The sequence below is a fragment of the Carassius auratus genome, chromosome 32, assembly GCF_003368295.1.
Source record: "Carassius auratus strain Wakin chromosome 32, ASM336829v1, whole genome shotgun sequence".
Classification (NCBI taxonomy): Eukaryota; Metazoa; Chordata; class Actinopteri; order Cypriniformes; family Cyprinidae; genus Carassius; species Carassius auratus.
In genome coordinates this window covers 29,181,058-29,205,280 of record NC_039274.1, presented here as the reverse complement: position 1 = coordinate 29,205,280, position 24,223 = coordinate 29,181,058, and the positions used below count along the sequence as shown (strand labels likewise).

Here is a 24,223-nt window from a genome sequence, read left to right as displayed (position 1 = left end):
TTAGAATCTAATAGGAACAAAAGTGTACCTAACAGATAACAGAATTATCTTTTAAAAGGTCATGAGAAATAGAAACAAAAAAAGTACAAGATGCGGACCTGAATTTGTCTTGTATTGGTTACTGCTTTAGCATTTAGCATCTGTGTACCTTGCAGAGTGACAATGAACCTGGGTGTTAAACTACAAGTAACAATCCAAAGGCATTTTGCATCTTTGCTTCTGAACTTAAATGAGCATCATAAAAATCAGCAGTTGATTCATTATCCATGTGACTGGATAATGCTTTCCAGCCAGAATCGGCTCCAGAATCTCATCAGAATGCACCTGTCACTCGCCGCCACACCACAAGCCCTTCCAGATCGTGCACGATGGACCTATACTTAGCTCTCATTGTGCCCGGGCCCTGCAAGAGAAAAAATATCAGTTGGTGGAGAACACATCCTCCAGTGTGATGTTGACTTAGTTTCCTCTCCCCTCCTGCCTGGCCCAGTGTTTTCCCTGTTAACGTTGAGCAAACTGTTTTGTCTTTGCATTGGCTTTTTAACATGGTCCTCAGCCTCCGCAGTGGGCACACACACAGGGGGAAAGAAGGCAAGGCATTAATAGCCTCTACTGTGTGCGGCCAGCCGGCAGTTAAGAAAGGGGGCCCGTGTTTTCTTAGGGCTAGGGTGGCAAAGCAAAGCATTCAGCCCCGCACATCGCAGCACAAAAAAAGGCCGCTTTGTGTTTCAGACGGGGCAGAGGAGGGTCCAAGCATTCCCAAAGGAATACAATGAATGGGCCGTTCTGTCTTTCGTCCGTTTTTCATACACACTAAATTGTTGTTGTCCTTCTATTGCTCTCCATTTCTCCCTGTCTCTCTTTTTCATGATTTTTCTTCTCCGTCACTGGGTGTGCACATGACATTTGAGCGTGTTTTTAAGTCTCAACACTCTCATGTGCCTGCAATAAAGTCCTGACTGTAACAATGTCAGCTTTCTGCTGGACAACAGAGTGCTCTCTGTTGTTCTCTGGGCCCAGCTGCTGGAAGGGTAGACTGAAGACAGTGGCTCAGTTTCCACACAGATGACAGGAAGAAGGACAAATGCTCCTCTCTCTCTCTTTCTCTTGATCTATGTCTCTTGATGGACTCACTCACTGGACAATGCCATTTTTATTTAATGGGTGGTCTGACTCTAGACTTTTAGTTTTAAACTTGTGGGTTGTGACCCAAAAATGGGTCGCAGGTCTGTTCTGATGGGGAGAAAACAATGCTAAATACCACTTACCATGTAGGAACACTGTAAAATACCTTTAGGGATTTTTTCGTCAACGTTATTAATAAATATATGAATTCACATATGTTATTAATATATTTGTAAAATTGTAAAAGTTTTATTTTTAATTTAAATTTTTGTTTCGTGAAAATATGTTTGCCATTCTCCAGCTTAAGGCACATAATATTTTGCTAAATTATCAATAATATAACTGTATTTTCCTCTAAGTGCTTTTATTTCATTGAGTTTTTGAGGATTTACTTTTTCTTTCTTATTAAACCATTGCCTTTTTTTAATTAAGTAAACTATTTCTCTTTTATATTAGGCTTTTTAATTATATATTTGGAAGGTTAGATCGAGCATAAAAATAAATATTGGTCTTTAAATATATCATGCATAATTCAAAAGTGACCAATAAAGAAAAAACAACAACATATTGCATGAATGAAAACATAAAGTTATATCTTTTTTCTCTGTTCAGCTGCCCTACACCATCATGGTCTAAGAGGGTCTGGGGTGTATTCTGTATTGTGCCGGTGCTGGTTTTCATACATGTGGAATGTATATGTGGGATAATGATGTTGGCCTCAGACTCATTTGTGGATTTGTTTATGTCTGTCCTTTTCTCCCCTCATTACCCATGCTGTTCAGTCCCCTCGGGTTTAGCCAGTTCACTGCAAACCTTTTTAATTTCATGACCAGACCCTGAGAGAAAAATATTTTTTTCTTCTCACTCTCCTTCTTTATTTCTTTCTCCCAATCTCTTTTTTTTCTTTCATTGTGTAAACTATGTCCCATGTTAATCGTGCTAACCTAGAGTAGGTAACCCTAAATAAGCAAACGGCGAGAAAATTAAATGAGTAGTGAGAGAGCGGTGGATGTGATATCTGTGTGCACTATGCCACAGCAGTGCTGAGCTCAGAAACTACTGAAGCCTTAGGCTCGTCTTTGATATTTTATATGCAATACAACCCTAATTGCTTGAAATATTTACAGACTTAAATTACATTTTAGGTTCTTAGAGGCTCAGCAAGAATTTGCCTTAAGAACACATTTCTGTTGAACACACACTGATCACATTTAGCTGGTGTTCTTAAGGGAATAGCCTTTCCCCCCCACATCTTTGTACTGAACTAATTTGCTAATTTCAGCAACCCAGCATGAGCCTCAGCATGAACCTCCCCCCTTGTAATATTAAGCACGCTCATTTGATTATTCATAAAGCATTATCAGCATATTGTAATGATTTTTTAAAAATACAGGTACAGCATGCAGAACAAGGCGTTTAAAAGGGGTAGTTAATTCAAAATTGACAATTCTACCATCATTTACTCTCCCTTATGTCATTCCAGACCTGTAATTTAATATTTTTGAAATATTTAATCATCGTCGTCATCATATGGGCAAAAGCCTTCAAAGTATCTTGTTTTCATGCATGAGTGTTCTGCAAAAGAAAGAACGTCATACAGATTTGAAATGTGTATGCATTTTTTTTTTTTTTTTTTTGTAAGGCAAAGGGTGGGGGAGGAAGGGGCCGTTCTGCTTTTAACTGCCCCGGACTTAATATAGACATATTGGAGTGGCTCATTTCCAAGAGGGCTTGTTTGACTGTGTAAGGAATTAGCGGAACAAGAAGTCATCTATTGGTTATTTCTCCAGATGAGCCAAGCATGGGCCAGTGTCTGGTTTCTGTGCACCTTGCCCCGTTCGGCACAAACACATGCTCTGAGTCCTCAGAATACATTTTTTTGTCCTCTGTCAGCTTAGAGTCTTTTGTCAGCGGTGGCGTAACATGCATACAAATACGCACTAGTACAAATACGCACTGTTTGCTAGTTGTCCTGTTCCAGTATCGGGAAAGTTAATCTTTTACCTGTTTAAAAAACACAAACACAGAACAAAAGTAGGGATGAAAGCAAGAAAACACGGTGCTCATCGACCGATAAGCCTTCGAGTCTGTGGGCTAGTGGATTGACGGAAGCGGGTCAGTCCAGGTCAAAGCCACAGCCGCCGCACAAAGCCTCTTTATTCCCGGTCCTGTATCTGTGTGGCTGATGAGGGCCTCCTGTAGAACTCCTCGCTAACAGAGCAGAGTGAGGAGAACAATGTGTTTAGTCTGTGGCACCAAGGTTGAGACCTGGTCTTAATTCCGGCCCTTCGCTGACAGAAAAAGTGGGGATCAAAGTCCGACTCAGTGCTATCGATCCACACGGCCCGATTGTCATCAGAGGCTGAAGCGCGGCCAAGCAGAATCTTGCGCTTTGATAAAAACCCCCGTGAGCATGGGTTTATGTGTGTGTGTGTGTGGGTGGGATTAGAGCTCAAAGCTGCAGCCGCCGTGTGCTGGAGGAGTGCGGTTAACTGATAAATGACCTGTGACGTGGGAGTAATATGTACTTGGGGATCTATGGGATTGTTTAAAAAATTGACCTCTTCAGAACAGAATAATGTGCAGACTCCGGAGCGCAGAAGTGGTTTCATTCAGCAAAGAGCTCTCGCTCTCTCTCTCTTTCTCTCCCACTCTCTCTTTGCTGGTGAGTTTCCAGAAAGCGCTTGCTGAGTGTGTTCACAAAGTAGCGGGTGTGAAGTTTGCGCTGTCGGGGCTCGCCGTGCAGATTGAGCGCGGTTGCCAGGTCCTCTAGAATCACTTCGCTTTAAAACGGATCCCCTAAGGTGGTTTTCTTTCTGTCATTTTTGCTCTGGCAGCGTCAAGCGAGGGCAAGAGGGTGTGATGTATCGGTATTTACAGTAACAGTGAAAGCTGTTTTCACTCCTGCTAAATTTAAAACACCCCATTTTAAACCCTTTCTTTAAGACTTTTAGCGAGAAACAGTAATATCCAGGGGAAATGGCTCCAAATTTGGACTGTGTAAGTTGGTACGGCCTTACCTTTGGCTTTTAAAATGGGCTGGCTGGTGCTTAATGCTTAACCTAGGGCTCTGGAGGCTCTCCAGCTCCTTCCAAAATATTTAAAAAGAAGAGAAGTTAGGCACCCCTGCCTATCTCCATCTTACCTCATCAACACTGAAAGGCGTTTTGGACATGTTAAAACAACTCCCCCTCTTTTCCTTTTAAATAGGGAAGGAATCCCAGAATGATGCTCCTTGAAGATCAATCTCCATTTTCATGTTAAAGGGAGTCGGGGACAGGTTTAGGGGGGCACATCTCCTGAGCCCAACGGGACTCTTTAAAAGACAGCAAGGAGCATGGGCGCTGACAGGGACCCTATTGAGCATGGTAATGACTTGTACATCTCAATTTTCCACGAGCTTGTGTGACAGCCTGGGTCAGGATGTGGCAGCAAATCCACATTAACAGCTGCATAGGCCACTGCAGGAGGGCATAAACATATTACTGTACCTGCTGGATTAGAAGCACACAGCATCCCATTCTAACAGTAATCACGTACAGTGCAGCTCCTCGGATAGGCTGGGCTGTCTGACCTCAGGATTAGTTGCTGCTGTAAACCATTACTGAAGCTAAGTGCTGATGTCAACATTTCCACTAACAACATTGATTAATCTATAGCTCCCTATTTACTTCAGGGGTTTCCCTCCTCCTCCTTTTATTTTGGTCATTTAACCTACAGCGAGCGCACATTGTGTGTTTAAACAGCCCAGTGCTGACAACTCTGCGTTCAGTGTTGGGAATTAGTGATCAGTAGCGTGATTGTAGCACAGCTGTTTTCAAAACAGATGTAGCATTTCCAGCAATGAGCTGCATTTCCCCCCAGTGTATGATGACAAAACTATATTTTTTCACAGTGTTATATGTGCAAGTACTAATCCAACATATTTCAATTCTCATGCCATCTAGTCCATTTAAGTAAACTAATTTGTTAATTAAATCGAATGAAAACACTTAAAACAAAACCAACTTCAGTTCCCAGTTCCTTTTTTTTTTCTCTCTCTCTTTTGAGCTTTCACCCTAATGAGGTTTTCATTGTTTTTGTGCCAGCTACCTATTTTGTTTTTTGCAAAAGGAAAAGCCATATCTCTTAAATATAAAAAAATAAAATAATTGAATCATCTTTAAATACATTGAAATAAAACAGACATTATTGGGTTACATTTAAAAAAATATATATTATTTAGTCTTTCTTCTTCAAAATTTGTATTTTTTTTTTTGGTAATTTACTAGCAATTTCTCAGTGAAAATGATTTTCTTGTCAAATTGTCTTCAGAGTAACTTAAGGGTAGTTTGCCATATTCTGATGTTCGTAGAATTTTAGATTAACTGTTATTTAATTTCTTTAAATGATTAGCTTGTTGACAAGCTGCAGTTTCAAAGCTTCCCAACATGGCCTGTGTTCTTACTGGAGGGTAAAAGAATGCCTGATCTAAGAGCAGGGGACAGTATACGTGTATCTCCGACAGAGAGACAGATTGTGCTGTGTATCACCACAGACTTCATCAACTGCACTGAGCTGATGATATATGCGAGACGCTGAAGGTGAAGAGGCCTCTCTGTCTCTCTCTCTCTCTCTGTGTGTGTGTCTGTACACCCCCATGAACCGGTCGGCCGTGTGAAGAGAGAAAGAGGCTGCCAGCTACACAGCCTGACTGATTGCTACAGATGCTCTTCCTCAAGTACCGCGAGTTACATCCTCGCCACAGCAGGTCTTCGGGGACAAACAATGGCACCTGTTCCTCATAAGATGGGGCTCGTTCATGTATCTTTAATGAAGCTTTAGGGCAGATGGCAAGGAATGGCATTATCCCATCCTCTCGTTCTAAGGATTTGATAGACAAAGGGCAGATAGGAGGCAGGCCTACAGTGAGGTGAGTTTATGAGGTTCAGAGCTTCCAGAGACCTGAGCGTTCCTCCTCACATCTGCTCCACTTCATTCTTTCATGCTCTTGAAGATCTGACTGGCAATACTAATGCTGCATGCAGCCAGTCGCCTGGCACAATGACGGAGGGAGGGCCAAAATATCAGGGCACAGATACAAAAATACATGTTCATACATGCCACACGTACCATATATTTGTATATATATATATATATATATATATATATATATATATATATATATATATATATATATATATGTATATGTATATGTATGTGTGTGTGTGTGTGTGTGTGTGGCAGTAGAAATGGATCAACTACTATAGACAATCCATTTTACAATGCAGTATATACATTTATGTGAATTAGACTGCTTTATGAGGTACAATGCAACAGTCTAGCTGTTTATGGTGGCAGAGCAGATTTAGTCTTGTCTTGAAGAGTTTCCTTGCTGTGTGTATATTGTGTATGAGCAGGTGTGTTTATTATTTTGTTCGAGAATCGTCTTTTTTTATTTGTTTCTTTCAAGTTATATCTATGTTTCTAGTCATTTAAATCAATGTATTAATTCATAAATATAATAAATTAATTAAATAATACAAATTAATTATTTATCAATTTAGCTTTAATATAAATATATATATATATATATATAATTTGTGAAGAATTCTTTTTTTTTTGACCTGTACATTTTTGTTTTAATTCATTTTATTAATTGTTTTAATGAATGAATAATAATCTATATGATAAATTAATTTAAAAAGAAATATATAAAAATATAAATTCAATACATTCAAATTTCTAGGAAAAATTATTAAATAATATTCAATTAATATTAAGAGAATATGAAAAATATATTATAAATAAGAATATTATAAATAATACTTGTTTATTATTAGTAACTTATAATTGTATGTTATATATAACTTTTATAATAATAGTAGCAGTAATAAATCTTTGAAAGATTTTTACTGTTAGTTTGGTATAAATGTTCTTTTGTGTAAGCATGCATGGATGCAAGGAGACAGAGAGACAGACATAGAGAAACGGATAGATCCATTGAATGAGAGAGACTGACGCATATAATAAGCGAGCTTCAATGCAGAATGCAGTATGCAATTTTTCCAACTGTCTAAGTGCAGGCACTTAATTCCATTCAGTGATCATCTTTAAATCTTTATCTGCATTGTCTGCTCAGCTCCACCAGTGTATGTTAATTGACAGGCTTGAAAGCTAACCTTCACTATTAGTCCCCACTTTAAGGATGCTTATTTGATTTGCCACTCACAGACGTGCCATGTGTAAATGAAACTTTACTGTAAAGGCCTCATTACTGCTAATCACGACCTTGCAAACTGAGGGCAAGTTATCTGTTTGTACCTTCCCTTTTTCTTTCTCTTGCTGTTTGTGCCTTTTGAAACAGCATTAGGGGAGTCAGTTTGATTAGCAGAGTTATTATTAAACATTGTTTGTCAATTTGTTCAAATGATGTCTAATTCTAGGTCATCTTAAATGATTTAGATTTGAATCAAATAAGACATTGATGATATAGTTTAGGAACAGATGGGCTAAGGCATGGCAGACCAGGTGTTTCTGTCATTGTGCTTGTGAGCTTTGGTGCAGAACTATGCTGACATTTTAAGGAACAGTTGTGTTTTGGTTCCACTTTAAAAGCAGCTGTTCTGTGTAATACTGTGGCTTTAGACTGATTTGTTTTGCAAGGGTAATGTGAATAAAGCTAATGGCAATTATGTATGTGTCTGACCTTAGTGGCCCTCTGAAGGAGAACAATTTAGATGGTCAGAGCCGTTTTCTAAAGCACTTAAATGTAGTATAGAACTGTAGGTGGTGACGTCACAGACATTTTTCATCTTTTCTATGTAATAGTCCCTCTCACTCCACTTACATTTGGATTCACTTTACATGCAAGTAAACCATTTCCACAAACACCTCCATGAGGTCATGTTAAAGAGCCCTCTGATCGCTCTCATTCATCATTTTTTGTCACATCTGTAAAATACGCACGCAGTTCTTTCATTTCGGTAGTCTCGACTCTGTAGATCCACTTTTTAAAGTGCAAAGCTCTGTAAACAGAAAAATGCAGGGGTTTTTTTTCTATTTATTTTTGCTTAGGAGTTTTTTATTTAGTCCAAATCACTGAAGTGGACCTGAACACTTGTTTAGCACCTGGGGAACAAGCCCTACTGAACTCTAACATTAGGCGCTTGAAAGGCGAAAGCGGCATTAAAAAGACGGAGATCACGCAGACCTCAGCTAGAAATGCGAAGCAGAAAGTGGTTTCAGGTTGATTTCATGCCTCAGTGCTGCAGCAGTAATTGCGTCCAGACTGGTTTTTATTGCAGGCTGATTTTTAAGAGCGATGAATGGAGAAACATTCTATAATGTGTTTATTTTTATTTTTTTGGGGGGGTGACCTTTATTAACCCGTTCTCCAGTTGGGATCCCCAGAGGTGAGCCGGCTCGCCTGCATTAACTCTGCCCTGGCCCACGGTAGCGGTTCTGCAGCCTATCAAACACAGGCAGGAAGCAGAGAATGACAGCAAGATTGGGTCCGGCCAACACTCCCCAAACATGTGTTTTCAAACTTCGATGGGAAGCCGCTCACATCCCTAAATACACACAGACTCGCTTTTTCTTTGTCTCTATTTCAGCGTGTCTGTTTTTACTCTTACACAGAGCTAATGTTATCCTTATGCACACCATTAACGCTCTCTTTTATTTTGCAATAAAGCTGGAATGAAGATGAACATGGTTGAGAGCATTTGAAAGGCACCACACACGATGCCAGGTGTTGACGTTATAGAGGAAATATCAGAAATGCACAAGCTTTTGGTCTCATTCCATCTTTTTCACAGCTGAAAACAGGTGCTGTATATTACCGGTCTCCCTTGGGCATTTATCATGAATATAAATGACCTTCCAAGAACAAGAGACAAGAGCCGTATTTTTGAGAGGATCCACATTTTCTGTCAGTCTCATAATTAAGTTTAATTAGGAATGTCTTCCTGACATCTCTGTTTCTATCTAGTAACATATTATGTAGATATTACTCAAACAACCTTAACATGCTAAATCGAGCATTTGTGATATACATGAGTATAAACACTCTACTGTTTATGTGCGTGCGATGGCCTCTTTGAAGCGCTGACGTGTGATTGGAGGGCATTGGGTGCAGGTATTTGGTATGTGTGTGTGAAGTGGATCTGAGTCAGAATATGAGCAGAGCTGTCAGATTGTGTTAGGCTCCTGTGTGATCTCCTCTCTCTCTGTGTTCAGCAGGTCCAGGGTCACATGCCTCCGCTCATGATCCCCATTTTTCCACACGACCAGCGCACTCTGGCAGCAGCCGCGGCAGCCCAGCAGGGCTTCCTCTTCCCCCCAGGCATGTCCTATAAGCCAGGTAAGAGAACACACTTCAGCTCTTTGAGTTTCATCTACACAGCTTTATTCCTGTTGCTCTTTGTACACTTAGGATAAAAGGTTTGTCTGAATTTCTGAAAGTCATCCTTATAATCAGATATATCTGTAGATATTCACATTCCATTCCATTCACATTCCATTTATATTTAAATATTAATATTAATACATTTATATTAAATGAATATTTTTTTAATAATATTGCATTATATTAAAAATATTACTACTGCTGTCAATCAAGTTCACCCAAAAATGAAAACGTTGAATGATGAACAATATTGTCCAACAACTGTCTTAAAGGGGAGACAAGACATCTTTCTTTTGTTCTTTTATCTGTGGTATGTTTTTTTTCTACTTCACCATTTTTCACTTTCACAATATACAGGCCACTTTTGGTCTTTCTTTACCTCTTCACAACTTCCACAGTTCATATTTTATCATCGCTTGCTTTCCCTGACCAAATCATCACATTGTTTTTAAAGAGCCCACCCTTTGGATTCAGAGAGCAGAACTCCGAGCCCTCCTTGTCAAGGCAATTAATTCTGAGCACTGTGAAATGTATCACCTCGGTGAGGCAGCCTGTTTTTGGCAGAGTTCAAGGCGTTTCGAGCCTTCAGAACAATGGATGGCGTGAATGAGGGATGGAATACAAACCCCGTCAGCATGAAAGGGTTTCAACTTCATGGGCCATAAATCTGCTGAGAACACAATACTAATATACAGTTCTAAATGTGAAATAAATATATATATATATTTATATATATATATATATATATATATATATATATATATATATATATTTATATATATATATATATATATATATATATATATATATATATATATATATATATATATATATATATATTTCACATTTAGAACTGTCACCTTTGTGAGGGATGTGTAATTGGCACTGATCTGTAGATACTAAAAGCCAATAAGTAATACTTACCTAGCGATTTATCACTATCCCTAATTCTTTCTGTCTCTTGAGAAAAAAAAGGTGACCCACAGTGGTGCACATTTTCTCTTTCGGGACTCTGATGAAGCAGCCATTGTACTTGTTCTGGCATGCCTTTTTTCTCCTTTTGTGAAAAAGTGTACTGCTCCTCACGCAAGGACTGTAAATTCAAAAACAAATTTGTAGGAAATTGCTACAACATGCAGGCTGACTCACTGCCAGTATCCCTCACCCTCATATCCAGCCATTGTTCTGAGGTTAAGGGATGTGCCAGTCTCAGTTTCTGTAATTTAACCGATAAAAGTATATTCCTGCCTCTCAAAGGATCCGTAGCACTTAGTTAAATTTACAGCCTTCTATCATTTCCCCCCTTTTTCTTTACCACAGAGGACTGTTGAGAGAAATAAGAATGTTCATGTAATGATTTTCAGTGTAGCTGCTGATTTGTGTTAGTAGACCTGTAGGAAATTAAAAGGAACATAGATTAAGAAGAAGAAAATTTAAATTATTGAAGAAAAAATAAATGATCAGTGCAGCTCATTAAAAAAAAAAAAGCTTTCTTTTTGTCTTCAAAGTATGCCTTGGAAAACCATGTTTGTTGTCAGCACCTCATCAAAAGGCAAATATGCAAGAAAGGAGAAAGCAAGCTAGACAGAGAGGCTGATGAGAGGGAGGAAGGCTTAAGAAGTCAGCAGGTGAGAGTGAGATTATTACAGGGTGTGGAAGAGCAGCTAATAAATTAACTAAAAAGGTAAATGATGGAACATAAAGTAAGCTATTTTGGAACTACAAAGGCATGACAGGTTGAACAAAGAGCCTGAGGGCTTTCTTTTCCCCAGTTTGATTTTTTAATATGTTTGACATGGAAAGCGTTTTAGTACAAATAACAGCAGCTGTAATGGAATCCTTGGTGTGTGTAAAGCACTTGCATTATTCATAATTTGCAAAACAGCGGAGTGGAGAAAGTTTAGGCCATAGCTTATTGCCATTAGTGCACATGGCTCAACTTATTGCCACGGATAATGCGACAGGACTCATTGCTGTTTGTACTGCCCAGCATGGGGCAGTGCGGCCAGGCTCAGTGCAAGCAGTCAAGGCCCAGTGCTGATGGCCCTTACCCTGCAGTGAAACAGCAGAGATCCCCTTTCTCACACTGTGCTCATTGGCTTGGGCGTGGTATAAAGAGAAGGATCAGGTCATTCTTTATTCAAATAGACTTGTGGAAGATAGTGGTGCCCCCCCGTGCAGACATGAACACATATGTTTTGATGATTGTGGATGTTCATGGCCCTTGGGTCCCAATGAGCTCTCGATGGCCCCGCTGGCGAGAACGCTGACAGCCAGTGATAGTACAGATACTCGCCTGGGGCGCATTCATGTCACAGAGAAAGTGCGTCAGGCGATTAATGATCCCAGTTTTGAGCTGATAAATGTCAGGGTAGTGCTCTATTCAGAAATTAATTGAGAATCCATTTTAAATTCTTGAATTTGAATTTAAATTGAATTCAGGCATCAAACAGAAAGCAGAATTGCATTTCAAATTTGACAGAATAATTAAAATGAACCGAAATTCAAGGAAATTAGTATAGCTCATCAGGAAAAGCTAATGGAAGGATTTAAACCATATACACTCAAAAAAATGAATTTTTAGTTTTGTTCACTTTACCTGAACAATTCATGTTGAATTAATGCCATTTTGGCTATTTTTCATTTCAACATGATTGTGTCATGTTAAACTGACTTAAACCTGTCTCTCGTTGGTTTAACATAAAGTTTTCATTTTGAAAGAACATGTTTCAATCAAGTCCCTCAAAATAAGTTTTACACTTCCCATCATGCTTTGCACAGGACTGGATATGGGGAGAGAAAATGTTGAAATAAAGTGTTATTTTATGCAGTTTTTAATAAAATGTGATAATAAGGAGACTTTTTCATGTATAATGCTCTATTATGTGGGCATTTTAAAAGACTTTATATTGGTGTATTTTGTGCGAGTTACCATTGTGGTGAAGTGTGGAGCTTGTGGTTGGGTTGAGGACCTGGTTGAAAGAACGTCTAAAATACTTAATTTAAAAAAAAGCAACTTTAATGAGAGTGCTAGTGTATGATGTACACATAGTAACATCCTTAAACTGCAAACAATTAACATCATGTGTAAAGAAAAGTTATATCTTACTTGCTAATGTTTTTATAACACTTTGGCTAAACTTGCATGGACAGTGGTTCTACATGATGTAAACATATTATCTCTACTCAGATATTTCATGTAGGATGAACTAAAGCAAACTGAGTAAACTCAACTAAAGGTAGACAAGTCCTTATAACTTGATTTATTCATGTCCAAATAACATGGTACAAACATGTGGAACCACTGTCCATGATAGAATCATGTTCAGCCAAAGAGTCATTTTTTTGAGTGTACAGATAGATTACAATTCATTACATTCATTTCATTTGGAAAAATTCCAGTTCAGCACAGCCAATTCAACTCAGATTTGCACTCATGAAGGAAGAGGAATGGGACATGGCCAACAGTTCTTACATTTTACATTACATCTGTTCGGTCCACAGCTCTGACCAAAAAGAGCCTTTAGTCTTGGACTGAAAGAAGGCTCCTGAGCATGATTGACACAGAGCCCTTTAAAAAAACAACATTGATTTCAAAGAGAGCCCCACTTGTCTTGAATGTTCCACATGCTTGGCTCTTGGCATCAGGTGGAGTAGAAGTGAAGAGCTTGCAGAAGTAGCCCTCCGCCAGCCGTTCTTCCCCACTCTCCTCCACCTTTTCATTAGCCTTGCAGCCCTCGCTTCTTATGGAGCACTAGTCCACGTCTGCTGTAGTGGTGCCCTGTGCAAGACCCTTGGGTCCTTCCACTTGAATAGGCCCTGTTCCAAGATGGCAGTCCAAATTGGCCTCGATTTGAAGCATGATACCTGGCTGAAACAGAATATGCTATGAGTCTCTCTAGCAATGCTTTAAGAGAAAGCACTTTAAGCATTATTCAGAAGCATGCCTGGCCCTTTTTAAAGAAAAGAAGACAGTGGAGTATTGTGATCAGATCTTAGGAGGTCTGCCCCTTCCTGCTTGATGTCTTAGCAAAACTTGCTTTGATGAGGTACCTCTCCAATAAAGTGATGCTATCAGACAGAATTACATGTTGAAGTGGAGGCTCTGGGTTGTCTGGACTGAGGTGTGTGAGCCAGCAGCATAGCTCATCACTCTTTAAGTTATTGTTTTGTCTTCCGATGAAAATATATTTTAACTGTAGTGAATATTTCATATGTATGTATGTATTGATGAGATCAACACTGCTTATGGAACAGTTTGCTGAATCATATGTGAGAGAGCCCACAATTGAGCTCCAAGGTGAGCTGATAATATGCTTTTGACCCCTTGGCCTTAGCAGGCTTGGAGAAAAAACCCTATTGGGCACTAGTGTCATTGGAGCTGCAATGGCATCCACTGGCTGCAGACAGGCAGATTTGCCTTTTAAACTACATTCACATTCAAATACTGACACAGAGAAAGTTGGCAGCAGACCACATCTACTTGAGACACTGGCTACCCACCCAGCCCCCAGCCCATTAGCCTTGGCCTAGTGTTCTCGGCTGGCACCTAAACTGCCCATGGCTCACATAACATATTACCACAAGCACAGTGCAAAAGGGAGAGAGAGAGAGAGAGAGAGAGAGAGAGAGACTTGAATGATAATGACCCTCTCTACGACTCTCATTGCACCATTTGAAATCAGTTCAGTTGTGTTCTTTATTTACCTCTGCAACAGGCTGGGATTAAATTCCCAGGCTGCATCACAATGTGCTGTGGTCAGTCAGATTGCAAAGTGAGTAAGGGGGGTAAAAAGAGGGAGGGTATATGTGTTTAACCCCATGCTTGTGGCTTAATAGCTCCATATGTTTGTGAGAAGAAGTGACGGGCAAAAGTGGGTGCTGAAAGAGGGCCAAGTCCCCTTTCATGGGTACGCTTCAGTCAAATCTCTGCTCCCTCAGCCAGAGACAGTATTACATACAACAACCACAGCACAAAACACATCTCACACACTTTCAGAGGCACTGAATTATCTGTATAAGTTTTCCAGAGCTATATTTCCAAGTGGGGTTTGTTCAGACCTGTTGGTTTCCATCTGATTCCTATTGTGTTTTCTGTTTGCCCTATTGTATTGATTGATTCTATTGGGTGTGTTTGATCTCATGATGAAAATGTCTTTCAAGCTGCATTTAGATCAGAAAACTGTCTTGTTAGAACCTGTTGAAGTTGGCCTCAGCACCGTGTCTCCCTTTCACACACATAATTTATTGTGCCAGATCACATTGTAAAACTCATAATGGCGTGTAGAACAAAAGTATGACTAGGCAAGCTTCTTACAGAGCATGATATAAATCGTAGATACTTGCAAACAATAACATGGCATCACCTTGAGCACAATACACAGCCAGATCAAAAAAGGACTGTGCAAATGTGGGTAAAGATAAAAAAGGGAGTAGGAAAAAAAGCCAGAATGTGAGAGAAAGAGAGACGTTCCTGTGTCAATCCTGCTCTGAACTGGCCAGCTGACTCTTTTGTGAGTGCAGATGTTTTGGCTGAGTGCCGAGGCTGGGTGTAGGCAGGCCCACAGGAACTGTGTTGGCACTTGTCTGGCCTGCCGTTGGGCCGCTCATTGTCTCAACCTGTGTGCATTGTTCACTATCTCGCCCTCCTGCTTTCTCCGACAGGTGATAACTACCCAGTGCAGTTCATTCCATCCACAATGGCAGCTGCTGCCGCGTCAGGACTCAACCCTCTCCAACTCCAGGTATGTACAGTCACAAAAGAATTTACGGGCAGTGGGCCAAGCCCTCCGCACCGTGTGAGCAAACCAGCTGTATGCTAAATAACAAGTTAGAGCTAAATCACTCACACACCGGTCCACCCCTACAAACTTAACACCTTCCATCTGCAATACAGCCTGTTTTTACAGCGCAGCCCTGACGCCTATGTATGGGAACCGGGTGTTGCGTCGACGAAGGTTATTTCAAGGGTCCGTCATACCTTAATTGCTTTCTCTGTTGACGCCATTCTAAGTAACTTTGAGGGAAGAGCTTCAAAGACCCTCCAGGCTGTTTTGGGAGCATTTCTCAATCTCAGATGCTATCTCCATGTGCTTAAATATTGATTCATATCTTCATTACAGTTTTTCTCATCATCCTTGTCATTTTAGTTGTTTCTTTTAATCTTCATTTTTGTCTTGTTTACTTTGTCAGACACAAAGAGCATGACAAAATGCCGTCAGTCCTTCCTGTTTACTAAGAACAAATATTTGTTAGAGTTATGCTTTCAAACTTTAAATACACCTAAGTTCCTTTAAGTTCTTTGAGCAAAGACTGAAGGATCAAATGAATGAGAGCAATAGGCGATACAGATTTTTTAAATTTATTTATTTGCGCTTTTTTTATTCATAGACAGTTGTTGTGGTAAGCGGTTGATAGCAATTAGACATCAAGCTCTCTGATAGCTGGGAATGTTACAAAACAAAGCTGAGAACGGAGGGAGGAGGACGTGCGGGGGAGAGAGGATAGGAGAGCATTTCGTATCTTTTCTTCTTGCTGATACATGTGCACAATTTGTCCTTCGGAGCTTATCGCTCTCAGCATTAATGAGCCTTGGCAAGTTGGAACAATGCTTGCAGATGGAGCTGGAAAGCCCTTTGCTATTGCATGCGACTTTGGGGAGAACAGTCATCTGTGTTGAAGGTGTGGAATGCATCTATTCATGTTAAAGAGCATTTCTAGAATATGCATGTGCTTGTAAGAATGGGCTAAAACAGGGAGCAAGCTTGTGAGCAAAAATTGATTGAAAATCATTTTTTTATCCATACGTTTAAGCGTGTCTTCCCTTCTCCCTTAGCAGTAAGCTGCGGTGGAGTAACCAGGGCCTGTCCCATCTATTAATAGCATTCCTGATGGGTCAGCGTGAGTCTGGGATAGTCATATATCAGGAGGCACCGAGACCTCTCAGCCATTCATCGTGATAATAGATTTAACCCTGGGAATGGGCTTAGAGTGAGCCTCTGAGTCCATGACTTGGCTGACCTTTAGAAAATACAGTAAACAAAAATGAGCTGCATTCCCATTAATTGAAGTTTGTCTGTCTGCCGCAGATTTAGCCGAGCAGATTGGTATTTACTCTCTGTACCCTTCAGTCTAAGAAAGCCCAGTTAGTCAAACATACCCTTTCCACCGCAATTGAGCTCCGATCATCACAGGGAAGATGATTAAAAAATGATCAGGACGGAGATAGAGGAGATGAATCTCATTCCGAGTGCGATGATAATGCTGTCAGTGCTCGCGTTTTGTCTGTCTGGCTAAGAAAGAAACTGAACGCAAAAGTTCACATTCAGGACAAAAGTGCAGGCAAAACATTCTTTTGAAAGAAAATGACAACAGACGGATGCAGATGAGGTTGTAATGAACTAAGTAAGGATTAGTATGTGCTAGCATGCGGCTGCGGCTGCTTTTGTCTATCTTCCTTTTTTGAGCAGAAATAACTAGCTTTGAATTCCTGTCTTAAATCAAAGGAAACAGATCTTTCTAAATATGTCAGATAAATGAGGGCCAGCGCTAGGTCAGTGTTAATGAGAGGTATGTATGGATTTGTCGGCTGTGTCTGGGTGATTATCTGTAATAGCAGTATCACTGAGCTCTCACGGCTTATGCATCACTGATCCACTCAGTGGGAGTGACCTCACCTATGAGATTCCCACTTCCTGTGCCAGTGGACCCACCCACCCCGTGCCACTGGCTGGGCGCATCAGTCTAATTAGAATATCTCCACTTGTCAGCAATTCTGGCAAGGTATAATTTTCCCTAATTTGCTCAGTTTAGACTGGGGAAATATATGAACCTTAAAAATTACTCTGATTGGAAAGGAATTAATTCCCACAATGCTGCACTCAGTCATGCAGAAAGAGGGACAGCCGCTCTGCCAGTCTTAATGTTGCCGGTACTACCTCTCACAGTTTTACAGTGACATAACAGTAAGTGGGCTGGCTGTGGAATGTCTCTCTCTTTCTCTCTCTCTCTCTCTGTCCTGTCTCTTCCTCGTCACCCTGGCTCATCCGCAGGCTAACAAAAGGCCTCAGGTCCCGGGGAGTGGAAATGAAAGCGGCCAGGCGATCTGAGAGCGTAATTTGCTTGTCAGTACATTTTCTGCGACTGACGACATGCAAATACACGTGCCCACTTGTCACCTTGTGTCCCAACACGGCGAGTAATTTCACTCAGTGCGTCCCTGACAGATTGGTCCTTGTCGACAAGTCACCAGAGAAAAACCGCTCAAACTATTCCCCAGACCACGTCTCTTCATTAAGACTCTCTCTGGGATCAGGATGAGCTGGGCACGGCCTCCAAACAATGGCTCCATCCCCTGGCATGCTTCCCTATTAGAAGTGACACCTCTCTCCTCCAGATAGAAATTGTGTTGGATTGTAACCTTATGGCCAGACAGTCTAAAACGAATTATCCTTTTCTGTTCTACAAAAGAATTTAATTTTATATTTTGTCTGTTTGAATTGTCATTTAATTTGCCTGTGTACAAGATCACCTTACATCAACTGCTTTGAGAAAAACAAATTCCTTAAAGCCATTCTGTCCTTGATATATGTTGTTTTAACCCAAGTTCTATACAAATCTCAAATAAACTTGTGAGATATATATATATATATATATATATATATATATATATATATATATATATATATATATATATATATATATATATATGCTCATATATATATATATGCTCATATCAAGGTTTTATTTGTTTTAATGATGTGCAAAAGGTGCTTTATTATATGCCATCATTATTGCTAATGCATTTAAGACTGTACTTGAGAGTCAGGGATACTTCTCCGAATCTTCTGCTGGCGATGAGGAAAGAGAGGAAATTCTGTGTTATCTTTTGTTTGGATGCTCATGTCTCTGCTTTCCGGATGTGTGAGGGAGCAGGGCTTTCTGCTACAGCTAACAAGTGGAGCACTTTTGACTATGAGCTGCAGAAATGAGAGCAAACAGCTGCTGGTGTGATTGAGGAGGAGAGGAGAGAAAGAAGGAAAGGGGAAAGGAGTGGCGCGTGCTGTGTAAGAGACTCCAGAGGAATAGCTAGAAGACGAGAGGCGATACAAGCACAGGGCAGAGACTCTAATGAGAGGGAATTATAAAACAGAGAAGCAAGTAATCAGAGAGTGAGAGATGCGAACCATGTAGCTTAGAATGACCACCTCGGCTAATACCAGCACAGGGTCATTAGCGGAGGCTTGTATAGCATGAATGTGCAGGACACATCCTACTCTTCAAGTTAGTGAAGCTATGTAAGGCAATAGAAGGAAAAAAATGACGTGGATGGGTTGAGATGGGGGAAGGGGCAAATGAACGAGGGAGCAGGCTGAGCGCCAGCAGATGGGACAGATGTCTGGCCATACTGAAAAGCACTGGCGCAGCGCACTGGCGCACCCCTGCTTCCCTTTCTGACATCTGGGCCGGCCTGGGTCAGCCCGCCTGCCTTGGGCAATGAGCCTGGACAAGCCTTGTGGCAAACGGACGCGGGTGCCCCAATGCTACTGAAATGGCAGAGTCGGTCATGCAGCAGTAACGCAGTCTTCTCCCCATGCTACCGCTCAGCTGTGCCCATACAGAGAGCCAAAGAGGACACACAAACACACGCCTTAGTGTATGTCATTTAGTGTGTATAGTGTGCTTATGTTTTGATGTATGGTAATGTATCCGTGGGGTTTTTTTGGCCTCATGGACACGTCTCAGTGAGCTCAGACTGGGGCCTTTGCGGATAAGTTGGAGAGACAGTCATACACCATTATAGCTAGAAGCAGTAAAATTGGCTAAATCTGCCACTGTATTCACAGCATCTGCCAGAGAGCAGTCGGCACCTCTCTTTAAGAACAAACAAGAGACTCAAGTTGTTGTTTTAACCTCACATGATGGCCTTTTTGCCCATCATATGTGCTCAAATCTAGTGTTTCATGAGCCATTTCGGTTTGCTGTTTCATTCCAAAGAAAAACTCAGAAAATATACATGCTGTGAACACTCTTAAATATAAAGGTGAAGTATATTACCACTGAAAAAAAATCATACCGACCCCAGACCTTTTCAGAAATTGATAATTTTATTGAGCAAGTACATATTAAGTTGCTCAGATTTACAAACATTTACTTTGAGTATAGTATAATCGAGTATAGAAAAAGTTGTGATTAAGATAACAACCCAGGTCAGACTCGAACCTTTATAGTATATACGCATAAGCTGATTAAATTCACAGCTCACTGCACTAAAGCTCTTATTATAACATCAATTTTTACAGTGTAAAACACAGTGGGCCCTATTTTAACGATCTAAACACAAAGTGTAAAGCGCACGGCGCAGGTGCAGGCGTGTCCAAATCCACTTTTGCTATTTTAACGAAGGAAAAACGTTTGGCGCGCCCGGGCGCATGGTCTAAACGGGTTGTCCCTATTCTCTTTATAATAAACCAATCAGAGTATCATCTTCCATTCCCTTTAAGTGCCAGTTGCGCTCATGCCATGACGGATTTGCTATTTACACGGTGGAATTTTGTAAGCGCAAAGACAGAACGCGTCTCCGAGATGAAATGGAGCTGTTTTTGTATGAGCTAATATATAGCCTAATTCTGATACATGTGATGATCCATGTGATGATCCATAATGACATGTAGGTATATATATATATATATATATATATATATATATATATATATATATATATATATATATATATATAATCCTTTATTTTTTCACATTTGGCATGTTTGTGTGCTGCTGTGCGTCTCTGTGTTTAATAAGCAGCATGTACGCTCTTTAGATAACAAAGAAAATACATTGCGCCAGACTTTAGACCAGGTTTGAGCTGCAAAAATGAGCGCAAATGCATTTGCTAATTAAACGACATGCCGCTGGATGGGAAAATGTGAATGGCGCCGGACTGAAACTAGCAAACACACTTGCGCTTGCGCTTTGCGCCGGTTGTATTATAGGGCCCAGTGTGTTTGAATGATATTTGACCTGAAAAGAAAAGCTAAACTTTCCTCAATCATTCCTTTTTTAGTTTATAAACAGTTTATTCTGAGTGTTTACATACCTTTACTCAGAGGTGGAGCACTGAATTGGCTCTCTGGGAAACTTGAAAGCAAAGTATTCCTGAGTGCTGATGCATCCAGCGGCATACTCTGAAAGTGTCAGGCAATCTGGATGATCATCAAATACTGTTGTTGCAGGCAGAAACGGTGGGCCCACTCATTTAACCTCTTCTGTCTCCGGAGGGGTTGCTTTTAATTATCAGAGGCTAACCGCCTGACCTTGGGGCGGACCCCACTCATTTGGGATCCTCGGGGTATGAGATGGGCTTGGCGCATATGTGTGGAAGAGGGAGGCAGGAGATACTAGTCTGGCTGCATGTGTGTGTGTGTGTGTGTGTGTGTGTGTGTGTATCGCTCAAAGTATGAGGACTGCGGGTGAGCGAATTGAAAAGCCCCATTTCCCGAGCCGCTCTCTCTCTAACTAAGCTGTATAGCAGCGAGTCATTTAATGCTCAAGTGGACAAAGGTATTACCTGAGTCACTGGGGTGGATCAGGCCTTTTCTCTGCAGGCCTTTCTGAAACCACATGCTGAGAGCAGCTCAACATCTCTGCCTCTCTTTTTCTTTAAGTTTCTTTCGGCCTCTCTCTTTCTCTCCAGCACCACTAGTGTTCTGTCCCCATCAGCTCCCATTTCCTCAGAGCCAGCAGCTTCAGTACACACTGTAATAGCTCTCCACTGTGTCAGATTGCTGCTTATACACCACTTTGTACGTCTGTTGGTGTTAGTGCACACGTGTGCTTTGTGTGTGTGTTGAGTTCAGTCACTCATCTCTTGTTCCTTTTTTAAAAGTATCAATTTAACCAATTATTATATTATATTACATTATATTGTATTATATTATATTATATTATATTATATTATATTATATTATATTATATTATATTATATTATATTATATTATATTATATTATATTATATTATATTTTATGTTTTATTTTTTCACGGTGCTGTACAAAAGTCACGAAAAAAATTAAGTGTGCCAGTACATACTGTAGCATCAATTTGAGATTTCCAAAAAAAGGTTTGAATATGAACCATGAACACAAGATTTTTGAATGAACAAAGACTCTTTCAACAGAAAGTAATGGTAATGGTAATGCCCAAATTCACATTAAATATTGATTAGAGTTGGAATGCTTGTATTTTATGAGAAACCAGAATGTGTGATCATGATCATGAAAATCCTTGTAAATATATTATCTTTCTCTCCTCATTTGTGAAACAGAAATAGTGGAAGCTTTATTATTATAGCTAGATTCAAAGCATTAATAAACTGTTTTAACTCTGAGAATGATGGGATTGACCATGCTCAGCCTTTTAGTTTTGTGGGGCAGGGGGCATGAAGCCAGCTTCTCCCGGCTGCCCCATTCCCTGTTCAGCCATTGACTTTCAGCATGACCCTCATTAGCGTTGGCCCTGTCTACTTTAGAGACCCTGCAGTATGGCTGGAGGGCAGGCAGAGGAAGCCCAATGGAGCCCTACATTACATGCCCTTCAGACAGACTTCTACATGTGTCCTCACACCGCATCAGAACATCTCCCTCTGTCTCCTTTTTGTCTATTTTCACACCTTTCAGCATCAAAACACATGGCCTTAATACTCAAGCCACAACTCAATGTGACACATCTGCAAGCATCCTCTCCTTTCCTTTCCTTGACAATAACAAGCATGCCACGTGTCACACTTCTCCATTAGTATTTATTGTTTTTTTTTTACCTGTGTGTCTTTCTAGCACACCACTTTACTCTTAAGCCTGTGGCTTTGACCTGTTAATAAGGTCTCACAAAAGGCAGTCCGCCAGGCTCTATTTTGAAGCAAAAGCCAATTACGCTTTTTCTGAATGATAAAGTTCTTCCCATGCAAGGTCAGAGTTCCTCTGTCCATCCACATCAGCAGCAGCACTGTTAACAAACATCTGTCCAGCAGACTGGGCCGAGGGCTTCCTTCTTATTCACAAGCAAACAAACTCAAGTCAAATACACATACTCACACATACTCACAGGTTCACTTACTACTTATAGAGAAAAAAAAGAATAGCAATGGTGTGTTTTGATTTGCGGGACAAAGGTTTTCTGTTTACCAGGCTGGAAAGCTGCACTATCACTGTGTGAACCTAATCAGCCTGCTATTTCTGCTGTCCGTGTGCCGGCGCTTGCCCCAGGTCTCCCAAAGAAGAATGACCCTTTTGTGCGGCACTAATGTGCAAGCATTTAACTTTGGTACCGGAGAGTATTTTAGTGTTTATATCTACTGATACATGTAGACACAAAACGCTTTGTCTGGGCTCAGGTTTTTCTATGTGAGTGGCTGAGGTGGGGCAGGCCACTAATGTTGGTGCTACTTTTTCCATTTCAGACAAATGGAGTCCTTATGTAGCCCAGAAAGGAACTGAAATGAGAGCAGAGAGAGGGCAAACACGCTCGGGAACATATGCATTCAAAAAAAAACCTCTGTGCTTTTTTGGGTTGAAAATACAATGACTAAGGCTGTAAAAATATATGAATAATAGCACTGGGCCTCTAAATTTAGGGGAGACCGAAAGAATTTGGCTTAAATGTAGCCATTGTATTTTTGGGTTTGGTTTATGTGTGTAAAATCATAATGTGAGCAAAATATAGTCCTGCTTAGTCTGATCTGAATTTGATTCATTAAAGGGTGATATTTTATCACTGAAATTTTTACATTATTTTCTAAACTCTTTGACATGGTACACTGGGCTGTATTTTTTCTGACTGGATATAAATACGAAAAAAAATAAATAAATGGCTGTTACCTATAAAATAAAAAAGGAGCTGTATAATGCACATGAAATCATAACACAGAACAGTGCTATTTTAGTATTATTTGCATTTTAATTACAGTTTTTATTAATATTTGGTATTAGATTTTATTTTTTATTTTTAGACCTGGTGTGATTCCTATAATTTAACATGAGAGACAAAAGAAAAATCATTTAACTGCTCGCTAATCAATATTTGCCTGAGGGAAAGCAGACATGCACACATCTGTCTTCTCACTAGAGAGCTGAAAGGAAGTGTGATTGTTTTGAAGCATCTGTAAATAATACACAGCACTGAAACTGTATTTAATTGTTCCTTTTGATCGAACACTGCTTTGTTTTTTTTTAATGGTGCATAATAGTTATTGCATGATGCAGTTATTACTTTTTCTTTCTTTGGTCTGCATGGTGTGTGAATATTAGTGATCTGTTGAAATAAAAATCGTTCTCAATAGGTTATGACAGTCAGTCTCAGGGCTGAAATCTAAACATCTCCCTCACACTTTCACTGCTCAGTTCTGATAAGTGATTGACACGCAGCACTTCGGCATGCTGAATGCGTTCCCCTGGAAGGTTGCTGATGGTAGCGTACATGTTGACCTTGAGCCAGTGAAAATAAGCCGAAGAACATGACTTCTCTTTGTCAGGCTTCCTGTCTTAATGAATGTGTTTTGATAGAGTGCATGATGCAAACTCGACTACCTTGAGTTTGTGTAACTTTAGGGGAACGTGCGTTGTGCCATTATAGCAGGAAGTTCAGGTGTCTGCCTAGCGACACAAAAATGTCAAAGAAGCTTACTAGAGGGAGCAAGGGGATGGAAATCTGATCTTAGA

General features: G+C 40.3%; 1 protein-coding gene across 15 annotated transcripts in view; it reads left to right on the top strand.

Annotated features, from left to right (window-relative positions):
• The window catches only part of sox6 (SRY-box transcription factor 6), a 145,345-nt gene that overhangs the window by 93,207 nt on the left and 27,915 nt on the right, over positions 1-24,223 (top strand). For 14 of the 15 annotated variants that reach the window (XM_026216285.1, XM_026216290.1, XM_026216289.1 and 11 more), the window contains 2 exons: positions 9,346-9,469; positions 15,179-15,258. In XM_026216285.1, coding sequence (XP_026072070.1) covers positions 9,346-9,469; positions 15,179-15,258 — 204 coding nt within the window. The remainder of the gene's footprint in view (positions 1-9,345; positions 9,470-15,178; positions 15,259-24,223) is intronic. The other variant, XM_026216278.1, reaches the window with a different exon arrangement.